Genomic DNA, 17198 nt, shown 5'->3' with positions numbered 1-17198 from the left:
TGGAGATATTATGCATAAATTGAATTCAAGCCCTTCATTTTTAGAGTGAATACTATTTTGGTTTAAAAGCAAAACATTTAAAAAAATCAGTTTTCTATCATCCCTTTTTCTTCCCTCATTCTCTTACTAAGTTTTTTTATTTTAGTGTTTCCCATGCCGATTTTGTCCCAGTCCCTTGCATGGTGTGTAATAAGAGCCTCCCTAAGTAGTGAGGAAAGTGGAGGCTGTTCAGAAAACTACAATAAGAATGCTATAAATGCAAATTAAATAAACCAAAGTGAACACTGCTGCATCAACTAACTTCTTTAAGGTTTAATAATTGTTCAGTCTTTCAACTATGACAAAACTAGCCTTCAAAGAAAATCACTCAGAGCAAACTGATTTAAGCTCACAAAACGACCCCAAAATTAGATTCAGCTACCTATTAAAACAAAACTCACCATTTGATCAGCTTCAAGGTTTCACTGAAATTTTTAAAAAATAATTACACAACTAAACTAGCCTCAAAAGAATAAGAGTAATGGATCTAAAAACTAAAAAGAGAATATATGTCGATAGTCTGAAGCATGATCATCAATCATGGACAAAATTTGTAAAGAAATTAAACCATTCAAAATAGAAGGTTAGCCTCTGACTTCTGATACGTGGTTGCATTAAATGGTCACTATCCTTTTATTTCACAATATATTTTGAGGAATCATTTAATATAGTCATTCTCAAGTTATGGGAGAGCTATACATTCTCAGCACTGAAATAATAAGGATAGGGAGCTCTAGAAAAAGAAAGCTTTACCTTGCTTAAATCTCATTTGGATTCGATGGAAAGGGAAGTCTGAATGGAGCATGCGAGTCCTGAAGCCAATTATATTTTTGCAAAATAGAGTGTATTTTTTTTTAATTTCACAAAAAAATATTCCTCACAATGTCAGTTATCTAGCACGTGAGGAAAGCATGACAAACAAACGCATAAATAACCTTCACCTGTCAGAGTACACACAGTAGTATTTCAATGTAGGCTCATTAAAGATGAGTATACTTGTATATCAAAGTATCAAATTATTCTAGCATCTATATAAATGTAGAACATTTATACCTGAACTCTGACTTTGGCTGCTTAGGTGACTTATTAATTATTCAGTTTATAGCTAAACTGGGACCCACCTAGAACATAAGACTATAAAAAACAAAATCAGTAGCATTCAAAGAAATGGCATTTAAAGGCATACGGTATAGAGAAACCTGACTTTCGAATTTTTTTTTTTTTTTTACCCATACTGAATGTCACAGACCCTTTACTTTTACTATGATATAATTATAATATTAATAGTCCCATACATTTACAGTTTCACAAGAATTTGATGTGTGCAAAGAAATGCTGAAAACATCAATTTTAGCTCTGACATTTCATTACACTATCAGTACATTACAGCCCCCAGGTTACAGTATAAAAAAAATCTATAATGTTATGCATGTTCCAAGGTTGAAAGAGTGGTTAGTTTTTAGAACATTTCATTAAAGGCAGGCCTACTTAAAGCCCAGGTTTCGAGGAGACCTTGGGACTCCTGCTGCCCAGAGTAGAGGAAAATAGGAAAGTCATTTATTTCTGAAACAAGGTTTGGGCACAGGCTCATACTTCAGTTCCTGAAATGACTGCTATTTCCGTTCCTATCTCTGAAAAACGCTCCTAAATTGTTGGTGACAGACATGTTACTGAGTCAATAATTAATGGTTAGGCGTCCAATTAATATGAAGAAATCTCCAGGCATTTCTAAATGTTTCTCCTGTAACACTTAAGACAGTGGAAACAATAAAGAATAATTTAAAGAGATATTCTTACCTTAAAATGTGTGCTACAACAGCAGGCCCATACCAGTCTCCAGCTATTTTTCCTGACTTCTTTCCATATTCTATCAGCTGATGCAAGCCAAAAGATGCTGGTGGAGAATCTCCAAACCAAGAAATTATTTTTCTATGATAAACTTCATCTCTCATTTCACTTTCATCACGGTTTCTCTTTAGTGATCCCTCATGATGAGTTGACAGGACCTTGGGTTCCTTCTCTCCTGTAAGTGATGCCTCGAATGATGCAGTCAGCTTTTTTACTGTGTGGCTTGTCCATGATTCAGAGTCTATATTTTCTATGTCCAATGCATCTGGCCAGGTCCAGGCTGCAGCAGAATTTTTTTTTTACTTGAATTTTATGCTGCCTCTTAATATTAACTTTTTTTTGTATAAAAATGTTAATTTTTACTAAAAGCAATAATCTGTGCGTTACATATGTAGCTGCAAATGCCACTGATAAGATCAAAGCAAAGAACACATTTTTCTACTGTAATTGAGTTTGCTGTCTTTAACTTTTGCCTATTCCTCAGCATAAATAAAAAAGTCAATTTTTTGTTAGCCATTTGTATTAGCAGGATTTTTTACAAGAGAAGGTATAATAAACTTCACAGTCTTGGCCATTTACATACTATAAATTCAGTGAGTTAACTATTAAATACATGCAGAAAGGACTGACTGATAGTTATCCAAATCAAACTAGCACTTCCTTCTTGTTCATCAGGTCTTAGAAAAGTTTGTGGAAGAATTATGTGAATAGTGACACATTCTTCCTAACAAAAGCAACTGAAATACACTTTAGTCAAAAAGGTCAGCAGAACAGCTCAACTGATCTCACAAATAACTATGAAATCTTAAGATCTATCTAGACTAGAGGACAGACTTGTTTCATGAATCAACATTACAGCAAAACACTTCCCAGTCCACTTTTTGAGTACTATGCTTCCTGTACAGTTCATCTTATAAACCATTTACACACAGATGATGGTTAGCAGGTCAAATTAATAATAAACACTTTCCTTACCAGTGTACTCTTCAGGCTTGTCTGCACTATGCGGCTGCCACAGTTAGCATAACAAACCCCTTTAGTGGAAATATGGTATAAGGTGGCATAAGGCTATTTTTGTGTCACTATAGCCACTCCCCAAAAACAGTAAGTGCCTTCATCTGTTAGCAGAGTTGCATATATATGGTTGGGAGTAGGATTTTAGGATTTTCCAACCTAAACATGCTGTCAGAATTTTGCAGTTCATATTAAACCTCAATCTCCTGACAGTTCCAAACAATTCCTTGAATTAGGGCAATGACAAGGGATTGAGATACTATAACTACACTGGGGAGGCTTACAAGGAATGCACCAACGACAAGCAGAGGCATCTTTGCTCAGTAAGCTGTATTTCTGAAAAAAAAATTCTTTGCAGGGCAAAATCAGGTAACCCCAGAATGGTAACAAAAAGCACACCTGTGAAGAACATACAGGGCAAGAAACTAAACGCTTCAGGTACTTCATGCTGAAACAAACTGAAGTATTTCACAGAGGAAAAAAAGAGGTGGCCATAGTACTTTACTAGCCAAAACCAAAACTTTTAACTATTGCAAGTAGCAGGCAGCATCATAAATGCCCAGGTTTTCCACAATTCTTCTGAATTTGGCACACAATTACGTCTTAATACAGAATTCTCTCTCTGGGCATGTCTACACGTTCATTAATATGCCATAATTACAGCGCATTAAGTTTAGTACTGTAATGACAGGTGCTAACTTAATGCACCGTAATTGGCACTAGAGCATTAGTTTAACAGGTTTGTGGTGACGTTAATGCACAGTAGACTTATTCTACTGTGCATTAGCACAGGTTTTGCCCACTACACTAATGAGCAGTACAATCAGTCTTCTGCACATTAAGCCTCTTGTGTAGACCTGCCTAGTGTGGTGTGAAAAAAAAATTGCATCTACCTCTCCAGCAAAATCATTGCACACAATTTCTGCTGCCAGAACAGGTTACATTTCCATTAGGGAACTATATATGTTGTCATACCTGTAGCAGAAATAGCTCTGCAGTATAGACAGGCTCTTGGTTTATATTGCAAAATTGTCCTGCTAAGAATAAGAGCAATGAGGGCAGGTTAGTGCATGTTCCTTTACCACTTACAAAGCAAAACACACCTACATTTGGCTGCTTGAGGCTACCTGTTGCCACATACAAAAGTGGTATCTAACTGGTATACTTACCTCTACCTAGAAAATGAAGCATAAGCCCTTGAGCCAGCAGCATCTGGCCAGTTCTCAGTGTACAGCCCCAACCACAGTCTGTTGTCAATGCAGATCCCTGTATCTGAGGAAATTCTTCTCTGTAGGTTAGCCATATTCTAGAAATAAAGTCTTTACGAAACTCTTCTACATTTCCTGAACTTGCTTTGTTGAAAGTATCACAACTAGAGCCATCTGGAAAAGCTTCACTGGGTTCTGTAAGATATTTGCACAATATTAACTTTGCAATTAATCAGCACAGGACTTTTCTTTATATATAATGACAGTAAGATTATATTACTATCAAGGAAAAATGGGAAGCCAATGGAAGAATCCATCACCTCCTCAACAGGAAGGAAAACTTGAGAGACATAAGGAGTAAATACAATGAAGGATTCAGTCGGCATCTATCAACTGACAGAAGACCATTCTAAGACCACAGTTGCTTTGTTCCGGCAAATTTAAAAAAAAATCAAAATGAGAAAAGCTTGCTGAAAAAAGGCTTCAATTTAAGGGTAAATTTGCATGGGGGAAATCAATTAGAAAACTGTTAACAAAGGTGCTACTTCACATCGGTATTACCAATATTTCATAAGGAGTTCACAGAATAAATTTCATTCAGGGATATGAAGATAGCTGCAAACAGTACGCATTAACTCCAGAAGTACACCGATACATTGATCTAATATCAGATTGGCACTGATATAAAGAAAATTATCTGTATTGGAAATCGGACTGATATGGCCGATAATTTGGCCAATAAATGGCACGTGCATGAGTGCTGCTGCAGCACAGCATGTAGGCAGTGAGGAGCACTGCCAGGCAGCTTGGAGAGCCACATACAACTGTTAAGTCTGTCGTGGTGGAAGAGGAGGGGGAAGAAAAGGGGCGTGGGGGTGGGGGGAGGAGATCAAGGCCCCCGCAATGAGGAAGGAGTGGGGCTGGGGCAAGCGCTGCCCTGCAGGGCGGGTGCGGGATAGAGCCATGGCTTGTCTGGAAGAGGGGGGGTCCCATGAGTGTCCCATGAGCTCCCAGGACACAGACAAGGGGAGGCTCCCGCTGCTGTGCGCCGCTCGTCTGGGAGTTGCTGATCTGGCAGCTTATCCAGCACTCATCCAGGAGGGCATGGGGGGGAGCATGTGTCCCTGGATCTGTGGGGTGGGGCTGGGCTCAGGACATGAGATGGCAGCACTGGGACACAGGGGATGGGAGGGGGCTGCAATGAATTTTGGGGTGGCTGCAGCCCCCCCCACCCCCCAACACCACTGCCCGCCCAGAGCCCAACCCTATCCCGCCAGGAAGAGCTTGGTGCAGCCCTGGCCGCAGCCCGCCCCGCACATATCCAGAGGCACACATCCTCCCATGACCTCCTGGATGAGCACCGGATGAACTGTTGGACCAGCGGCTCCCAGATGAGTGGCATGCAGTGGCGGGAGCTGCCCCTCTCCTCCCCCCTCCCTGCCCCCCCCAGACAAGCCACAGCTCCGTCCCACAACCATCTGGGCAGCCCCTGCCCCACTCTTCTCTCACCACAGGGGCCTTGATCTGGCCCCACACACACCCCAATCCCCTTCCACCACACCAGACTTACCAGCTGCACACAGCTCTTCAAGCTGTCAGGCTGGTATTGGAAATCGGATCGGTATCAGCCAATATGCCTTCTTAAAAATCAGCTATCGGTATCGGCCCCAAAAGTCTCTATCGGTGCACCCCTAATTAACACCCAATTTTACTGGCAAGAGAATTATCTGCAGAAATGATAGAACTGAAGGCTGAACTGGCAATAGGTGTTTTATCTGGTCTGCACATGCAGCATGGAATGTGGCAAGTTGGAAGGCTGGGAAACCTAACTGAAGAATGTATTCTTATATTAAAATAGTGAATTCTAATAATCTATTAATAAAGATAATGGTAGATAATTACAAATATATTAATATATTAATAGAGTTTGTCAAAATGGGATGGGTGCTAGTTAAATCTTCTGTACTCACCATCAGATTTGAAATGATAACATTTTCCCAGCAAGAACACTGGAGAATTTCTACTAAAATAAGTTTTTGTTTTCAATACCCAACCTAAGAGAGACAAAGAAAACAAGATAATTTGTGATTGAGCTATTTCAAAAGCATTTAATTGTGCTAAAATCACCCAAACTAATAGAAACATTATGGTATGTTATGGATAACATTATGGTATTTGATTTTTTCTTTAAAATAATGAAAACAGGTTCCATTTTTTTTAAGGAAGTTGGAATGGATTTGTATGCAAATAATTCAAGATAACAATATCACCTCCAGATTAAAGGTGCAAGATATTATTGCAATTTTAATATTGTACAGGTAAGCACTAAAAAGGCAGGAAATTCAGAAGACCAAACTTCTGTTAACTCTACCTTTTTGCATGAACTGAGCATGACATGGCCTCTACCAAGAAAATGATTATGATCATGATTTTCCAGGTACTCTGTTAAAACACAAAGACAGACTTCCAACAGCAGTCCTAATAAAGCCATACTGCACATCCAGCAGGTCTTATTGTATGCTCCAAGTTACAAGATTAAATTGCATGCTCTTTTAAAAAAGGAATAGAAAAATACTGCCTATGTGCAAAGTCACCAAGTTAATTTGCCGTTAGAACTCTAACATCTATTTACTACACTGAGAAACATAATGAAAAAGAAATACATAACTTCAGGGGGATCAAATTAAAGTTGTGGGACTTGTCTTAATGTTAACACTTCCTAACTTGAATATTTAATATTAATTAAAACTAGAGGTGCACCAATATATCGGTGCCATATCGGACTGGCACCAATAAAAGGAAAATTAACATTATCGGCTTTTTTTGGCCAGTGTAGCTGATAATGTATCAATAAATATAATATGCCTTCTGGGCGGGGTCCCTAGACACCGCATGCATGCGTGCAGCCACCGTTGCTCCTTGACATCATTGCTTCTTGTTCTGTCATCTGCCATCACTGAGAACAGTCCAGCTCCATCCTTTTTGTAACCCCCCTTCTGGTAGTTGAGGGCTGCTATTAAATCCCCGCTCGGTCTTCTCTTCTGCACACTAAATAAGCCCAGTTTCCCCAGCCTCTCCTCACATGTCACGTGCCCCAACTCCCCTCACCATTTTTGTTGCCCTCTGCTGGACTCTCTCCAATTTGTCTCCATCCTTTCTGTAGTGGGGGCCCAAAACTGAACATAGTACTCCAGATGTGGCCTCACCAATGCTGAATAGAAAGGAATAATCACTTCCTTTGACCTACTAGCAACATACCTACCAATGAAGCCCCGTATGCCATTATCCCCGATTCAGGCTGAATCCGAATCCAGTTAAATACGGCCCGTTTCATGCACCCCTACGGTGCTGCCCAGTGCAGCAGTCTGGGAGCTGACCTTGCCTGTGAAGACTGAGGCAAAGAAGGCACTGAGCACTTCACCCTTTTTTGCATCACAAAGTTGCCTCCCCCCATTCAGTGAGGGACCCACACTTCCCCTAATCCTCCTCTTGCTATCGACATAGCTGTAGAAATGCTTCTTGTTACCCTTCACATCCCTTGCCAGCTACAACTCCAATTGCCCTTTGGCCTTCCTGACCTCATCCCTGCATGCCTGAGCAATGCTCTTATACTCCTCCCTAGTTATTAGTCCAAGTTTCAACTTCTTATAAGCTGCCCTTTTGTGACTTAGTTTACTGAAGAGTTCCCTGCTAAGCCAAGCTGGTCTTCTGCCATACTTGCTGGTCTTCCATTGCATCGGGATGGTTTGTTCCTGCACTCTCAGTAAGGCCTCTTTAAAGTACAGCTGGCTCTCCTGGACTCTTCTCTTGCTCAGACTGGCTTCCCAGGGGATCCTGTCCATGAGTTCCCTGAGCAAGTTGAAGTCTGCTTTTCTGAAGTCCAGGGTCCTTACTCTGCTGCTCGCCATCCTTCCTTTCCTCAGGATCCTGAACTCTATCATCTCGTGGTCACTGCTGCCCATTTTGTGGTCACTGCTGCCCAAGTTCCAATTCTTCCTGCTCGTTTCCCAGGCTTTGTGCATTCGTGTGTAGGCACTGAGGTAACCAGTTGATTGCTCTGGTTTCTCAGGAAGTATGAGAGCACCTCCTTTGCTGCCCCCTCCTGCTTGCTCTTCTGCCAGGTCTCCTGGTGCACCCCTAATTAAAACACTGCATTAACCATTTCTCACATTTAGGCCCAAATTCTTCTTAAGTGGAAGCTGTTTGACTAATAAGAATCACAGGTTATGACCACTAAATTTCCTAGTTTCTTTGTTTATTTTAAAGGAAAAAAACATCTTTCCCACCCATGTCTTGGAGCATCTCTACAAGCCTGATATGAGTAATTAAACAAACATTATTCAGAAGCCCACTGTTATATTTGAGCTGCCTCCAGCCTGAAGGAAAAGAGGGTGAAGTCTCATTAGGGTTTGGGAGTTCACCATTAAAAAGCTAACTGTTGTCTTTTGATCATATTTTTAGTTATGCACAGTTTCAGAAAAGTACACTACCAATGTGAACATAACTTAGCTCTTAACTGGAGCCTGAATTTTACCCAAGGTCCTAATTTTGTTTAAAAAAACATGACCAAAATTGCTCTTGTTGATATTCTGTAATATCTCTGTTTAAGGCCATACACAAGTCATGTCACCTGTGTTTATTCCCACAGGCTCTTCTTCTGATACAGCAACTGTCTGAACTCTGAAAAAAGGAGATCCTCAAATTTCACTGGAGAGACAATCTAAACAAGATCGTTTACTCAGATGTTAAGCTTATGACTGACATTGATTTCAAAGACCATGTTACATTTTTAATTAAAATGTTTAAATGAGAATGCTCCCTGAGTGAAATTATGGCCTCAATAATGTCATTTGGGACACACCCATTTATTTCACTGATACAAGGATTTCACTCACTGTTTTACTTACTGTATTTCATGTTATGCCATGCAGACATAAACTTTGATTTTAGCTTTTCTACTTCATCTGTTCCTGTGGCTTCCATATTCAAAATTTAGAGAAAAAGCCATCGCTGTCTTGGAAGATACTAAATTCTGTTACTGTAAAAACAAAAATATAAACATATCCGTGGGCACAGAGTACACAGTGTATAATATCGCCAGCATACTTAGGTACTTAAGCCTAACGTGACCAGAAACAGTCATAAACCTTCAGAATCTTCCACTTCCAGGAACTGAAAAACAACCACATGTTCTATGAATAAGTTATAAAAACATTTAATTCCAAATATACACCAATAAAATGACCATGCAAAGCTAAATAAAATATAATGTTCTCCAACAGCTCTCTACTGCACAACAAAGTGATTGTGAGAACATAAACTGCGCTGGCACACGTAAGTTAACTCATATTCCAATCAGTAGTTAGAGGAGAATGCCTGGAGTCTTAAGAAAAGGAATAATTATTGAATACGGACTGTTTTGTTCACAACTATGATTCTGAACGCATGCAACTAAATCATGCTTTTTAAAAAGCTGTTATGGGTGGGTTTAGATTGAAACGAGACATTCTAAACCAAGGTGGATACAGGGTAAGGAGCACTAAATATAAAATATATTGAAATAGACCAGGGGTAGGCAACCCCTGGCATGGGTGCCAGAGCATGGCACGCGAAGTCATTTTGCTTGGCATGCCCACCTCAGGGTAGACAGCAGGGAACGGCTGGGGCTGTGCAGCCACAACAAGGATCAGGACCCTCATAGGTCCCCCACCATCTGCCCCGGCATGCCAACATCTTACAAGTTGAGGTTATGAGTGTTTTTGGCACTCAAAAATGTGGCCAACCCCTAAAACAGACAATCATTTATCAATCAACAGTATTCTGTTAATATTTTCTTCTGACCTTTGTAATTCTGTATAGCAAGATATACTTATACAGGACTCCCTACTACTGCACACAGCTGCTTTCCTCCACAAGCACTGCACAGCAGCTTCCTCTTTCTTTTCTTTTCATTATGGCATGCATAGCATTAATAAAAGTTTTCTTTCTACTTTCATTTTGTACAAAAGAGAAAGTGTCTCTCACTCTAACACTATAGCTAGACTTCTTGCAAAAAAGCAGCAGCCATTACACTGCAGACTAATTCACTTTTATTTTTAAAGTTACTTGCTAACTCCTCAAGAAATAAAAACAATCAAACAATGCAAAATGTAGCACAGATTTGTTGGCACTTTCACAAACTGTAAGTCACTGTAAAAATAATTCTAGCCCCCTCTATTTCTTTATAGAATATAAAAGCTGCATATTACCTTCACATGATTTTTCTTCTTCTCCTAAGACGTCTAGAACAACTGGAGAGAACTCCCTTGGTAATTCATCAGTGCCACTTAATCAATAAGGAAGTTGCTACTGAGCAATACTGCTGCCCATATTACATATGTTCTGCCAATACAGAGCTTCAGTTTCCATGGCTGTCAAGCTGGCACCTTTCACCAGAAATAAATGTATTTTAAAATGCTTGTTTCAGGAGAATTTCTTTGCCCATGCTAAACAGACCAAAAATTAATAGGTAGCTGAGAGGATGAACAGCTACTGCTGCAAGACCAAACTTTACTGAGCTCAAAAACTGTTAGTCAGCTTTGCAGGTACATCATTGCAACTGTCAGCCTCCTTAAGCCAAGGAAAGCCATTCACTCCATCTCATTTTAATGAACAAAAAAGCTTCCTATTACAATGAATCAGCTTAAGATATGGGCACACAGCAACCTGACACTGGATACACTTTTCTCACTTTAAGAGAAAGTATAAAAACCAAGGGCCACTTTTATCCTTACCAATGAAGGATTAAGATCCATTGGTTCAGGATCTAAAGAGAAATAGGGAAGGGACTACGCTGTGTTATATTTCCCTTCACAACTCTGGGTAAACTTGTTTCAATACATGGCAGTTAACACCAAGAAAAGTCTTAGTAGTACAATTCCAATGGAAGCATGACGTCAAGATATCAGAGCTCCCAAGCCAATTATAGACAAAGGGCAGAGGCACTGTATTTCCTAGGACCTTTAGGATTTGGCATTTGAGGGCATGAATACAAGACGAGGTTTTTTTCCCCCCAACCGATATGGGGAAAAAAAACCCTTATCTTATATTCGCATACAAGGAAACCTCATTAAACACACTGTCTATCATTAAACTGCTGCCAAAAGCACCATGTGCTCAGTAAATGGAAACCAGCTATGAAGCTGATTAAATGCACCTAACACTGAGTATGACTATAAAACATATGGTCCATATTGGGCAACTATACTGATGGGAACCTTTTGTGGGAATGAGCGCTGGGCCTGAAGGTGCTACAATACCAGGCCCTCCCTTGGTGCCAAAAATGCTGATGAGAGCCTTTTTATGTGTGTGTGTGGCCCTTAAAAAATGGGTGTGTGTTCCCTCCACATGGAACTGGCACCAGGCCTGGAGATGCTGCAATTCTAGGCTGGTAGTGGGAGGGCCGGGGCCAGTCCTGACACCCACCTCCTGCCACACCTGATAGTGCAGCCCATCTGAATAAAATATATGGTAGTGCCCATTGCATGCAGGCCCCCTCAGTCTGATTCTTTCAAATCATGGTGAGCCACTACATTGAATACTAGGAGTACACCGATAGAGACTTTTTTGGCTGATACCAAAGGCTGCTTATTAACCAGTCATATCGGTCGATACCTATCTAGTAGCTGATACGCAGCCCGACAGTGTTTCTGGCCATGTGCATGCTGCAACTGCACACATGCAAGTGCCATTTATCAATGACGTTAATCGGCTACACTGGCCCAAAATAGCCGATTATGTCAATGTTCCTTTTATCCAATCTGATATGCCACCGATATATCGGTGCACCTCTATTGAATACACTTCTATTTCCTCTTCTCTCCCGCAACTTGTCTGTGCCCTTCTTTCCCATTTCCAATGATTCATGTTTCTTCATCAGCCTTAAATATCTGGCAAACCAAACGGGAGACCCCAAACAGCTCACCCAGAATCCCTGTTGCCCCCTCCCTCAGCCTGTCGCATTTGATTAGTGTGACCCGCACCCTTCGTGAGGTGAAGCCAGACCAGGCTGCCCTGCACTGTATCTACATATAAATTTTGGAGGATCCCAGGACTTGTGACAGAAACATGCAGTTCCAGTCATGACTAGTGGCTAATTAGCACATAGATCCTTTGTGCAGGATATCTAGAGTACACACACATACTGAACAGAGCTGAGCTGTGGGGTCACCATGGCTTGAAATGCTGTTGACTTTGCTAGGATCCAGCCAAATGAAGTATATGGTAAATCATGAGCCTTTTAGCTTTAGACTAATGTCATGCATAGTTTGTACTATATATAAGTAGGTAAAAAGTGTGCTTATGGAGTACCAGTGCTGAACCTGTAGCACTTTAAAAAAAAAAAAAGGTAAACTACATTAATTCTGGATGAACTAAGCCTATGGGTACCTGTTATAACTTACCTACATGCAAATTATAACAGGTATATTATTTCAAGGTAAATGTTTTCAAATTTGTCTTTCACTTCCATATGCTTAGGGAGAGCAGGGTCTGATAGTAAGGAGGGGAGAAGGAGCTGTAGGAGAAAGAAATCTGGGGGAATGGAGGGCAAAAGTCAAGGGGGCTACCCGACCCACCAGATTTATTTACCCTGCTGTAGCAGAGGGAGGGGGACAAATTCAAGTCAAACCTCCAAAAATTGGAGGTATACCTGAAAAATTGTAACAAAATTTGTAAATTATTAAGGGTGCACCAATAAAGATTTCCTGGGCCAATACTGATGGCTAATTATTGACCAGCGATTATCGGCCAATACCAATCCAATTGCCGATATGCAGCCCAGCAGCTTGGAAAGCAGCATCCAGCTGGTAAGTCTGTTGGGGGGAAAGGGTGTGGGGGAGGGAAGGAGAGTGGGGGGTGGGGCATATCTGGGCCCCCACAGCGAGGGAGGAAGTGGAACTAGGGCTAGGCAGAGTGGGATGGGGTGGGGCACAGGACAGAGTCGTGGGCAGCTCATCCAGGGGGGAGGCAGGGGATGGAAAGAGAGAGGCAGCTCTCGCTGCTGCACACACCCCAAGGGAGGCATGCAGGGTATGTGCTCCCCAGATCTGTGTACAGGGCAAGGGCGTACTGCCTGCTGCGAGCTCGGGGCCAGCCTCTTCCTGGTGGGAGGACTGGACTGGAACTGTGCTTCAGGTGGGCAGGGGTGGGGCAAGCGGTGGCAGTGTTGGGAGGTGGGGCTAGTCACCCCAAAATTCACCGTAGCCCCCCATATACCACTCCCTCCCAGCACTGCTGCCACTCACCCCAAGCATAGCCCTGGCCCCCCACTCCCTCCCTCACTTTGGTGACTCCCCCTGCCCCTTCCCCCACACCAAACTTGCTGGCCAGTTGCTGTTCTCCAAGCTGCAAAGCTGCATTCCTGGCTGCATGCATGTGGCATTTATTGGTGACATTATCGGCCACATCAGCCAGAAAAAGCTGAACGCCAATAATTTCAATTTTCCTCTTATTGGTGCCGATACAACAGACTGATGTATCAGTGCACCTCTATAAATTTTACATATATAAAATCTAATTATTGGGCAGTTTTCTTATATTCAAGAAAATACAGTAAGAACCATCTCCCAGGCACATAAGCCCTATCTTGTTTTTCCTTCCCTATGAACAGAATGGTCTGCTAGAACCTTGTCAGCCGCAGGAAGAGAGGATTCGGGTATCAGTTTTCGCTTGGTTCAGGCACACAAACCTGGAAGTGGATCATTATCTACTGCATTAACAGAAACACTGTAAATGAAATGTTATAAAGAGGGACAAGCAGCTCAAAGTCTTTCTGTTGATGAACCAGCTGCATTTTTGGGGTGTGGGGGAAGAGGAAAGATTACCAAAATGAGGAAAGAAAAGATAAGACTGCGTGGACAAGTAACAAGAACACCAGTTGTTGTGGTTTTGTTTAACAGAACGGAGAAATATTTGCTTTTTCAGGTGGGGTTTGGTTCAATTACTTTTCTCTTAATCAAAGACAAGGAACATTTGGGCTAATCCTTGGTCTCATCATGCAAACCAATAATGATACAAGCTCTCTTTGACTGGTTCCAGATTCAAAATAAACAGCTGTATTTTGAAGAGAAGCAGAAATCTCACTTTCTTTTCAAAGAGGCCTGCCACCTTTGTGCACAGTTTCCTTTTTATCCCTCTTCACTTCTTCCCCCATTTTGTATACTACTTAAAAGGGTATCAATTGAAAGTAGTCACATTTCTTTCATTTTGGGGAAAAATATTGGGCCCCATTTGTGTCAGTATGAGACGTGACAGCAACTTTACTGATTTCAATGTAATTATTATCAGGGAAAAGACAGTGTGAAAGTCATATCAAGGACATGATGCAACCCCACACTAAAAAATAAGGTTCTATGTTTTTATGCTAATTTTGTGATAATTTGCAAATTATCTGGTAAGAAATATTATTACTCTAATTTGACACTGTAGAATGTCAGAAGATAACTCTACACATATAGGTGTCTGTCTGCCTCTTGTGGTCTCAAACTCCAGTTATTCGGGGGGGGAGGGTCAAAAATGTTTTTCCTATTAGCCAATTTAGCTATAGAAGAGCAAGACACTAACCTACTCTCTGCTTTATGCATTGCTAGAAAGATCACTAGATAAATTCTGAATTCGGGGGGGGGGGGGGTTTATAGGTAAAGGTAGAATCAAAACCTCCAGTTTGTTTCTCAGAAAAGAGAGATTGAACCAAGCAGTGATGACACTTAGGAAAATTCATATAGAAGTCATTGACAGAAAATAAATATAGAATGCCAAGATGTCATTTTTACAGAGTCACTTTTCTAACCATAACCACACATTAAGACAGTCAATAAATTACACTCCGATAAATGTAAAGGGTATTCACAGAGTAGTGTCCTTGAAGGGCAGGTGAAGAGAACTAGCTTTTTTTCTCTAGCAAAGACAGAACATTTTATCTATTTAGGATTTAATACTGAGTAAAATTTTTTGACAGACGGACCTTTAGGAGCTTTTTCTGCCCAGCTTCAAATTATCACTTAGCCCTTCAGTTGAAGGAGAAGTGTCCTGCATTTACAAATTCAACTTGTTAGTCTCTATACATAAAGAAGGGTGATACTACCGATTCTTCTGGGATTTGTTAGCTCTAACATATTTGAAAGCAAGTACTCTATTGTCAAAAGCGTGAAACAGGAGTGTGTCACTGCAGTTTTTTAAGGCTCGTAAGTATTCCATGGTTCTGAGAAACTACTCTCTTTTGCGGTACACAATCAAACAACTGGCTGCAATTTTTATGCAGTTGTTCAGAACACACCATAGCTACATGCCAGTTTATGAACAAAGTTGACAAGTCCTAAAGAACACAGAATGAAGAAGACAGGGTATAGGACTGGTATAAGAAGAAAAAATCAAAGTGCAACATTGACACATCTGCACCTTAAGTGTATTTAACTTAAAAATATCTCCAGAAAGTACTGAAAAGTTCTGCTTTTGCTCATTCACCAGCAGCAAGTGGGAAGCTCTTTCGGGTGAGAACCATGGCCTGACATCCACTTGTGCAGAATTTTAAAACTTGTGTTTGAAGAACAGAGAGTAAGTGTGCAGATCTTATAAACAGCACGTATTGCATTCTGCAGTCAGAGGGACACATCTGGAAAGCCCTGCATTCATATTTTTAGTACTTTTCATCCTCCTAACACAGGCTGCATGCATGTCATCTCTTGCTTATTTAACATACCATAAATCTGTACCTTCCCTTAGCTGTATGGATGCTGTTACAATGCTGCAAAAAGTGCTGGTACCAGTATAATATTTTATATCTTTGGAACTGTTTGTCCCAGGCCTTCTCTCTGTTGGTAGAAAAGTCTCACCGCAAACCAACAACTGGGAGCTATAGTCCTTAAGCATAGATCAGCCTTTACGCTGCAACATAACTATAGACCACGAGCACAACGGGGTTCAGATCTTGATGAGGGACCTGAACCCTCCCAGGAGCCTGTGCAAGTCCATAGAGACTTAACATTATTAAAAAACAGTTCTCCAGACTATCCCCAGCCCCAGGGATGGCAGGGCCATTTTCCTATCTCTGGTCCATTCATGTCTCCAGGCAGTGTCACTGGGTAGCGTCCAGTGGCTCCTTGGACTCGTTCAAGACTCAGTGGGCGCTGTCCAGTGTACTCTACTCGGTATCCCACCTTAGCACGCTCATTTTGAACCTATGACCCTCACTCCCGTCCCTGCTTTGTCTTTGAGCTGTCCCAAGGAATCAGCAATATCCCTTCAGTGGCCTGCACTACCAAGGGGAGCTTATCGTTGTGCTTCGTGGGCTTCGGCCCATGCTTCCTCAAGGGCATATCCAAAAAAAAAACCTGACTGCTCCCAACACCAGGGACTGGGGAGGGTCATTTTCTTGTCCCTAGTCCATTCGCATCTCTGGGACGTTTCACTGAGCAGCGTCCAGTCCTCAGACTCATTCGAGGGCCAGCAGACGCTATCCCACTAGCTCTGCTCTTTCCCCCCCTCAGTGCACTCGTTTTGAACCTCTGATCCTTGCTCCCATCCCCGTTTTCTTCGTCTGCTGAATCGCTCGATGGGCACACTGCAGCCCCCAATTAAGGGACGCGTTCAGCTTTACGTGGTGGGCAACGTCCCACACTCCCAACACGCATCAAATAGGCCAGACCCTCCCAAGGCACGAGCCTCTTTTCCAAGCTCGATGAATAATTTGCTTGCCAAAGCAGGAGGGAGGAAGGGGTCGGCCGAGCTCATCTCAAGTCCCGCAGAAAGCGGGGTGTGTTGCAGCTAGGCAGTTCAGAGGCGCATGCTTCGCACTGACCCGGCTAGTCTCCAAGGTGCCGCCTGCCCCGTCTCCTGAGGGGAGCCTGTACAATCCTGGGCCCATCGCAAATGAAGCCGCCGTTAATAGGGGAGGCCCATGGGGACACACCGACCCGACAAATAAAACCAGGAAACAGGACCAGGAGCGAGGCACCGGCTCAAAACAAGGACGCCGGGCCCTGGGCGAGCTGAGGAGGCCTGTGCAGGCTGCCCAGGGCCTGGATGGAGGGGAAAGAGGTAGGACCCTACACC

The 17198-nt window shown here is 42.0% G+C and overlaps 1 protein-coding gene across 2 annotated transcripts in view; it reads right to left on the bottom strand.

The window, feature by feature from the left end:
• Positions 1-17192, bottom strand: part of ATG4C (autophagy related 4C cysteine peptidase) — a 35163-nt gene extending 17971 nt beyond the window's left edge. Inside the window, exons 1-5 of one of the 2 annotated variants that reach the window (XM_025208673.1) lie at positions 16945-17192; positions 9017-9147; positions 6080-6163; positions 4071-4304; positions 1837-2167 (exon numbers count right to left, since the gene is read on the bottom strand). In XM_025208673.1, coding sequence (XP_025064458.1) covers positions 1837-2167; positions 4071-4304; positions 6080-6163; positions 9017-9092 — 725 coding nt within the window. In that variant the 5' untranslated portion in view covers positions 9093-9147; positions 16945-17192. Of the gene's footprint in view, positions 1-1836; positions 2168-4070; positions 4305-6079; positions 6164-9016; positions 9148-10357; positions 11234-16944 lie in introns of those variants that run through there. The other variant, XM_006027462.3, reaches the window with a different exon arrangement.
• Between the last annotated feature and the right edge of the window lie 6 nt (positions 17193-17198).

The sequence above is a fragment of the Alligator sinensis genome, unplaced genomic scaffold (genome assembly GCF_000455745.1).
Source record: "Alligator sinensis unplaced genomic scaffold, ASM45574v1 scaffold588_1, whole genome shotgun sequence".
Lineage (NCBI taxonomy): Eukaryota > Metazoa > Chordata > Crocodylia > Alligatoridae > Alligator > Alligator sinensis.
Note: the sequence above shows the minus strand (reverse complement) of the source record. Positions and strands in the feature narration are given on the sequence as shown.